Source organism: Drosophila pseudoobscura, chromosome 2 (assembly GCF_009870125.1).
Source record: "Drosophila pseudoobscura strain MV-25-SWS-2005 chromosome 2, UCI_Dpse_MV25, whole genome shotgun sequence".
Taxonomy (NCBI): Eukaryota; Metazoa; Arthropoda; class Insecta; order Diptera; family Drosophilidae; genus Drosophila; species Drosophila pseudoobscura.
The window spans coordinates 19,566,620-19,575,257 of NC_046679.1; the positions used below are offsets into that span (position 1 = coordinate 19,566,620).

At 43.9% G+C, this 8,638-nt stretch overlaps 1 protein-coding gene across 3 annotated transcripts; it reads left to right on the plus strand.

Annotated features, from left to right (window-relative positions):
• The first annotated feature begins 424 nt into the window (after nucleotides 1-424).
• Nucleotides 425-4,710, plus strand: ppk15 (pickpocket 15). Of its 3 annotated transcripts, none has more exons than XR_004468414.1 (6): nucleotides 425-1,815; nucleotides 1,883-2,107; nucleotides 2,170-2,344; nucleotides 2,754-3,439; nucleotides 3,510-4,162; nucleotides 4,368-4,708. XR_004468414.1 is itself a non-coding variant. In XM_033376644.1 (6 exons), exons 2-6 carry the CDS (start codon nucleotides 1,667-1,669, stop codon nucleotides 3,736-3,738), a joined length of 1,464 nt encoding a protein of 487 aa, XP_033232535.1. In that variant the 5' UTR covers nucleotides 425-1,051; nucleotides 1,116-1,666; the 3' UTR covers nucleotides 3,739-4,709. The 3 variants fall into 3 exon arrangements, 2 of the variants coding, with proteins under 2 accessions (XP_033232535.1, XP_033232536.1); XM_033376644.1 differs by having other exon boundaries at nucleotides 425-1,051; nucleotides 1,116-1,815; nucleotides 3,510-4,709; XM_033376645.1 differs by lacking the exons at nucleotides 425-1,815; nucleotides 1,883-2,107 and having other exon boundaries at nucleotides 2,214-2,344; nucleotides 2,754-2,802; nucleotides 2,880-3,439; nucleotides 3,510-4,710.
• The last annotated feature ends 3,928 nt before the right edge of the window (nucleotides 4,711-8,638 follow it).

An 8,638-nucleotide genomic window follows, 5' to 3' on the forward strand; every position in this document is an offset into this window, starting at 1 on the left:
GTGTCGAATGGAAATTCCAGTTCGAAAATGGTGAAAATGTCGCTCGCTGTGGGCGTCTGGCATTGTGATTAGGGAAACAATTTTCCTCATTGCATGTGCAGAGATGCATAAATAATTGAAATGTTCGCATTAGTTTATCATACAACTGTGCATGTTGCCAGCTCAAATTTCAATAAGCACTCTAATTGTTTTTAAGTGTTTTTTCCAGCAGGAGCAGCAACAGCAACAGCAGAACTCAGTGCTGTGCGGCGCAAATGAGCCGTAATTGCATAATTCTAATTTAGCGTCGGGCTCCTAAGCACCAAAAACATGTTGACTACAATTTATGCACATGCATGAGTGAGTGAGTGAGTGGGTGTGTGTGTGTGGTGAGTGTGGGTATACGAGAATGAGTGTGTGTGTGTGTGTGTGTGTGTGTGAGTCGCTTATTCACTCATTTTACTTAATAACTCACGGCGATTGCAGGCTGCAGCCGTGGCACAGGAGCGAGCACAGCGGATCCGGACACGGACGCGGACACGGACTCAAAGTTGCAGTTACAGTGGGAGTGGTATAGTTGTTGGGTTGACTGGTTGTCGGTTGTCGGTTACCTGGCTGCCATAAATGAGGCAGGGAGTCGGCAGGTGTCGGCGGGTGGGGCTCCTGCTCCTGCAACTCTGCCAGGCGTCAGAAAAGTTTAACGTCCTCTCGCATGTGGCACAGGTGGCAGCAAGTGGCGGAAAATGTTTCACAGGAAAAGTTGATAGTCAAAGATCATAACTTCGGTCGGCTACTAAGCCTTCCATTAGCCATCTAAATTCTCTCTCTCATACAAGAAACTTTTATTAAATGTATGGATTAAATTATGTGTAAATCTGCAAACAGTAAAGTATTTTTCTTTTAGTAAAAGTTTCACTAAAGTTTTAAAAAAATAAATACATTTACCATACGACAATGGGTCGGTTCCCTGCATTGTTAACATTAATTGCCACTTATTACAGGAAGATAGTTGAACATAATATATTACGATATATGTTTTGTTGAATGGCTACGAACTATCCTGCCTGTAGATGTGAGTCTTTAACAGTCGGTTGCAATGAACCACCTTAATGAAATGATCGAGTTTCATTTTGCAGCTTGATTTCTGTTTGTCACCTGTTCTTCGGAAGTGTCTGGAAATCTTATATATATGGATATAAGTACCCATGCAAGCCATGCCTACATACAGGTATACACTAGAGCTCTGTTTGGGTGTGTGTGCATTTAAATCCTTATTGCGACACCTGCACAAAGCAAATACCAATTAAAGGCTTTTCACATGCAGCCCCACGTGAGTTCGTCTCTCCCTGGCGACCGCACTGCCAACAAACTGGTCTGGAGGCGAGCAGGATGGGGGGGTGGCAGTTGTGTGTGGTGTGGTGTGGGGCAAGGAGCAGAGACCACACTCACATGCTATTAAGTTGCCACATCCCACCAACATCCACATCCACACCCACTTCAACCCACACCTCCTCAGGCACTCCAAACTGACAACAAACAAATTTAACCAACGAGTAGCTGACCGTGTCGTGCCAGACCAATTTATATGGCCGGGTCGGACAGTCGTCGTCCAGCCAGTCCGAAACGAAGGCCCAAGACCTTGCGATCGGCTTATTGAACGTCTCTGGGTCCAACAGCAGCAGCAGCCATGGCCCGGCAAATAGATGCGGCGGCCAATGGCCAGAAACATGGACAGAGACACAGTTGGAGGGAGCTGGGTTGGATATTTGTAACCTACTTAAAGGATTACTGCGCCAATTGTACTCTGGCCGGTTTCTCCTACATTGCCAATTCCAGGTGAGTTTTATGTGTGGCACCTTTTCGTGTGTGGATACCCACCGAAATGAATCTTCCTCGATGGTAGGCTTCATCCAACGGAGCGCATCTTCTGGCTGATTTGTGTCGTACTCTCGGCCATGGGCTGTTACTATCTGATCGCCGACTACCAGCGCAGCTTTCCCATACGGGCCGTTAGCATTGTCTACGAGAGTTTGCCACCATTTTCCAACTGGAAATTTCCGACTGTCAGCGTGTGCGAAGTTGTCTACAAATACGACCTGGGACCCGAAGTGGAGGATTACGTAAGAAGGTAAACCGTTGATACCCTTGTTTGTGGTTCAGATATATTGCAAGTCTTGTTCCCAACGGTAGTTTGGGTGGCGACGTCGATGGAGATTATAACTTCGATGTGGAGACCCATGTCTCGTTTATTCTGTTTCCCCATCAATACCACGAAGGCACCATCAAATCGCATTGTCAAACACCCGAAAACTGCGACGAATGCGCTACCTGTCCTAAGTCGGACTACCGCCAGTTGTTGACCAGGGTAAGTGAGAATTGAGTCATCAATCGAATGCTTAATGAGTGCTAAAACATGCAAAAGGGATCCATGAGTTTATAATGAAAGCAGATCTGTAGATCCCTTGTAATTAACTAAAATTCGTGAGAATTTTGTTCATACAGCCTTAAAATATGAAGGCAGAAGAAATCTGAAGCCCAAAACTTATAGACACTGTTTAATTCATTGACAAAAAGGGAAAACACTAAATTAATAGTATTAGAAATTGTAGAAAGTAGACAAATTAAAAGTTTGTATCGTTTTATGATAATATTTATTTTGTTAGACTCTTTAAAAATTAAAAAAAACACATTTTCGAAGCATAAGAACTGGCTCTTTCGTATTCCTCTGAATATTCTTGTAACGCATACCAAATGTATCTTCTTTCCATTCCCAGTTTGGGGCCAACTGTTCAGATGTGTTTATACAGTGCAAACTTTCGCATCGTGAGTTCGATTGTTGTCAATACTTTCTGCCCTTGATCACGCCCTTCGGCCGTTGCTATATGCTCAATTCGCTGCAGAATAACATACGTGGCTCAGAGCACTGGCTGCCCAACAGCCTGGAGCCCGGCACAGAGACGGCCTTGATGGAACTGCTCACCCATCGTCCGGTGCAGGTGAATCTGCTCAACGAGGAGGATATACCGCACACGGCCCTGGCTGCTGTTGGGGTAAGTGTCACGGATCCGGGCCAGCACAAGACCTTCCAGTTTCACATGGAGTTGATGAAGAACGATTTGGATGTACACGAGATAGAGCCGAAGGCACGTAACTGCTACTTCCCCGAGGAGGTGTTGCCATTCAGTGTGTACAAGGCCTATAGCTTCAGTACCTGCATCACCGATTGCACGCGCCAGTTCCAGATGAAGATGTGCGGCTGTACTCCATATATGATGAATCCCTTTGCTGATCCGCGTTATCCGGACTGCGATCTGGCCGGATTCAACTGTTTGGAATCGCATTTCATGGTCAAACCGGACGCCAAGCTGCTGCTGGGGAAAAGTAATGGCAAGACCAACTGCGAGTGCCTGCCATCCTGCAACGAGGGCGATATCCGAGCTATTTACGAGTCGGTGTCCGAGTGAGTAACCATTTGTTGGATGCAATGGCTTTTAGTATGGTTAAAATTGCATTCTATTTCCTTCCCGTAGCTTCAATCGGAGCAGCACTGCTCGGAATATAACGCTCTCCATGCCGGCTCTGCCCACGGATCGGTATCGCCGGATGGCACTTCGCACACGGTTAGACGTTGTGGTGTCCACGGGCGGTATGCTGGGCCTCTTGCTTGGCGCCAGCATCCTCAGTGGCATCGAGTTTATCTACTATTTCACAGTGCGAGCGCTGAACAACGTGCTGCAGGCGCGCTCTCACCGTGCGTAATTGGTCGCTTGCCAGGGGCCGATTTAAATTATCTCGGCGATGTTCCCAAAAGCAGATACTCCGCCCAGATGGAAATACAGGCAGACAGATAAAGACAGAGATGGGGCAAAATCTGGAAGAAAGCAGAGTCTGGAATACACATTCGCTTGAGTTGGGTTATTCCTTGACCTGAGTCGCATGTGGCGTATGCGCAATTTAAAAATTTTATTAAATATTTGCTCGCCTCGGTCACTGCAATGCGCATTAAAAATGCAACCATGGCATGCAGTCAGAGGATGCCAAGGATACCAAGGATACCGAAAACGTGAATGCCACGAGCCAAGTGTGAAGCTGAAAATCAATGAAACTCACAATTTGCACAGTCAGCAAATGCCTCTTGGCGACAACGACAACTGCAATATACATATATCTCCTCGAGTATATGGTATGTATCTCTATATATGTATATGTATACTTTTGGCCACCTCTCAAGCTTCATAAGATTTTCATTTGGTTGGCTCGTGTTGCTTAGTTTTAAATATTTAAAATGCCATAACAATAGAAAAGACCCCCGGAAGGCAAAACTCACTCAAAGGCAGAGGAAGAGAAATGTAATCACATTAATTCTTTGCCGGTTTTTCCTTTTGCAGTTGCCTTTGCCTTTTGCCCCTTTTTCAGCTTTTGTTACTTTGGTCACCTCCACAAAGGTTAATTAATTACGCTCTACGCCAATTAACGCCGAGGTATGGAACGGGAATGGGCCTAAGCTTTTACCATTTGGGAAATGGCCACAAAAATAAGGTTGCATTTGGCGGAATTTTCTTTCGAAAGCGGAGCAAAATTTGACAAAAAAGAATTATAAATAAATGATGTTTAAAAAACAAGAATAATGCTTAGGATGATTTCAGAAATGAACGGTAATTAAAAATATATGAAAATACATACAAATTAATTTCGTATGTCATTCCCTACTCACAAATTATTATTTCTTAAGGAACATATGTACATATGTATGTATATAATACCTAAGCCAACCTAATTATTTTAATATTTTTTTTAAATGCATTATAATAAATTTAAATAATATATTAAATATTATACAAATAAAATAAATAAATTTAAAATTGTTCTTATAAATTAAAGTATAATTATCTGCTTGTTCAAAATGGTCTCTCGTTTGTGTTGTCTGATATTTTAACTGGCTACTTGAGAAGTAAGGCCATGCTCGTGTACGACATGTGTGTGTACAAATACGATTTTATTCGTATTACATATATCACACAACCTTTTAGATGTTGTAGGAGCCGTAGGAGAGCCGTACTGACTAAGTATCGGGTATAAAGTAGAGTTGCGGTAGCCGCAGCAACTCACAACGTTCCACCTAGTTTTAATTATAATTGTTTCGCCTAATTGTTAATATTCCACTTGCAGGGTATCTTTTTACCAAGGAACTAGGACCACTGAGAGGCCACAGGGAGAGCCACTGCCGCTTGCCGCCAACACATACAAAATACTATCACATTTTCATACAGCCACATATACATATACATGCTTATATATAAGTATGTATTATAAATGTATAGTCCACTCGTCTTTTTGCCTTTCATTTCATTTGCCAGTGGGTCCTCTGTGGCTTCCTTTAGGCCGGGCCTTTTACTTTAGCGCATTCGCATTCGCATTCACATTTATATTTATTGTGCATTTGTGTTTGGTTTATGATGAAAATCCCCTTAGCTCACTCAAAGGCTTTTCCGCACAATGTTGAGAGAGGTCTCCCAATGCCCGACCCCAGTTGCAGTGAAAGTATTTCTCCAGGAGTGGCAGCGGCAACAATGTTAACCGTATCTGTCCGGCAAAAGTTTTGTCGGGGGGACATTCAGCCAACATTGTCGGGCGGCGTTGTATCATTTATCAAGCTCAGCGCGGGAAAAAAGGGAAAAATGAAAGCAAAGAAAGGAAGTGGGGAAAAACACCTAAAACAGAAATAAGGAAAGGAGAACATTTTTGTCATGTTAAACTGTCAGAGTGCGCATTTAGTCATTACTTACATTTTCTGTTCTTCCGCTGGCACTTTCTCTGCTCTCTGTACTCGCTGTAATACCCTCTCTTCTTATCTGTTTCTCTTTGTCGCTGTCAGTCTCTCATGCAAATGCTCACACACACACGCGTCATACTGCGGACCTACACACCTACACATGTCACACGCTTGTGTGCGAAATGTAATTAAAAGTTGGCATGCAAGTCTGCGGCTGAGCTCTCGGCCATGGCCATTAGCATAGCGCTGAAAAGTGTGCTACGTTACGTATGTATATACTATATAATTTAAACGGAGCACCGCATCGTCATTTATCAAAACGGCTCACAAAATGTTAATTATTATGTTTTATTACCCCAAAAGTCAGAGCTGGAATTCGTTGGAATTCGCTGTTCCTCAGTGTTTGTTTTTGGCCGTGATTTGGCTCGACACTATGAAATATGCTGCCGGCATGTGGTCGCCTGACCAGGCCATCACAGGAATTTCCACGATCTTAAATCATTCCGCCCAGCGCTGACGGACACTCCATACAAGTGTGCGAGTATATAGCCATATAAAAGTATATATACGTGCATATAATAATTCTATAATACTTTCCGGTCATTGAATTCAGCGGCGCCAAAGTCAAGCATCACGGCGTGGAGCCAGAACAAGTGCGAAATAATTAAAATTCAAATAACTTCATTAAAAATTTAACTCGAGTGCCAGAGAATTGCAAGTAAGTGGGCAGGATCTGGCTCTTGGCTGCATTTCAATTGCGTTCAGCCATTGCAATTGCCAATAAGAAACGCTAAAATAAGCAATTGCCAGTGAGCCCGTAAAAGAAATCCACGTCGAACAAGAGGGAGAGGGGGCAGGAGTTGAAGGCTGAACGAAGGAAAACTTTGCTTTTCCTGCAGAGCGTAGAGGAAATGGTAACTATTTTTCAATTACCTTTTTCGCACGCACGTTTGCTTAGCATTCGGTTCCTTTGAGAAGGATATTTGCCAGGTGCTGGGAGCAGGAGCAGCAGGCTACCAGGGGTATGCTCAACCCACACCGGGCTGATGATGATCTCAAAAGAGCTATGGATAGATTATAGTAGATCTGAGCATCATTTAAATAATACATAAACTGAATTTATTGAACAATTTACGTGTTGTGCTTCTTGTGTTTCTCAAAAATATAGAGAATTATTTCGTTGGAATATACTACAGCTTAAAATTGTTATTTTTCTTCTTCGAGCTTTCATGTTTATTTTTCCCGTTGAGCTCATCTCAATGCATGACTGTTGCAATGCCTTTCCTCTCTTCTCAGACAGACACACATACGTGGCGCACATGGCCATGGTTGAGTGTGTTAAGTGTCTGTAGTTAGCAGTTTTTCAATCAGCATGCCACGCCCACACTTCCCACACGAAAACAACAACAACAGCAGTAGCGATGGAATAGCGGAAATAGCTGTGAGACGACCCAGCAAGCTGGCTTAGTGTTAACAATTGCCTTCACTGCAGGTTTCCTCCTGCAGCTCCTTCTTCAACTATTTTTTTTTTCTTTTTAAATTTCCCCTAAGCGGAAATCTATTTAAATTGAATTCTATTCTTCGGCATTGCAATTCATGCCGAGGTGCATGCAGCCTTGTCTGTGAAGCAGTGGCATCAGCAACCGAGCAATGGGAAGCACCGGCTCTTCTTCTCGTTTGGTTGAAGTTTGAAAAGTTTTGCGCACAGCAGATCGCACTTTACGCATTGAGAATTATATTAAATCCTTGGCTTGCATTTCCATTTCAATGGATAATCATTATGAGTGGAAGCCGCTGGTGCTGGCGCTGGTGCCGCTGCTGTTTCTTCTTCAGCTTCAGCTTCAGCTGCTTTCACTGCGGCTGCTACTGACGGCACTTGCCGTCACCATATGTATTGTTGCTGTGCAAGCCATTTTGCAGCACACACACACACACACACAGATGCTGAGGGATATTATGCATTTTTCACACATTTATGTAGCTTTTGATTGTACTCAGAGTAGGTGTAAATACTTGCCACTGGCATTTGCACAATGTTGCACAACACACGTCGTATGAGTAATATTTATTCACGCTCTGCTTTTGTCTGCCCAGAGATGCATATGTGTGCATCCGAGAAAAGAGAAGTAAAGTGAAGCAAAGTGGAGCAACAGAAGCATTCAACATATGCCAGGCATAAACATAAGCAGGAAATTCATTTTTCATTTGTTTGCCTAAAAAGTTTCCGAGCTGAGCTGAGTGATGAAGATGCTGCCTCTGCCTCTGCCTCAGCATCAGCATTATAAATATTCATCATATGCCAGTGTGCTCGCTTATTATACGCAAATTAAGGCAAAGCCAACGTTATTTTTTGGTGCTGGAGGAGCAACCTCAAACACCCGAAAACAAATTTGAAATTCCAACTAGCGCCGCTCGCGCCTCGAGTGTGGAAAGCCATTGCAATTTGCTTTTTCCAAAGCAGTTCGACGGCCTTTCGAGCCGTTTCGCGAGCGCGTTTCTGTTGTTGGTAACGTCATAGAACATCAGCTGTTTAACGCCCGGCATTTTGCAAATTTATGTCTTCAAAAGAGTTGCACATGCACCGGCGTCGGTGCCGGTGCCGGTGCCGGTACAGGCTCGACTCTGCTTTCCTCTGCCTCAATATACACATAGAAAACTTTATAATACGTGTATGCATATAACACGGCCGACGGGGTCCTTGAGACGGGCCGTCTCCCGTCTGCTTGCTGGCTGCCGTGCCGTGGCTGCCGGGGTTCTACGAGTATGTGCGACTTGTTTTGGCAAGTGTTTTGCGGGTCGCTGGCGTTGCTGTCGGATCGGGCCAAAAGGAGTTGAATGGCACACGGCTCAAGCAATATGAGAAACTTGGCGGATACTTCGGCTGTT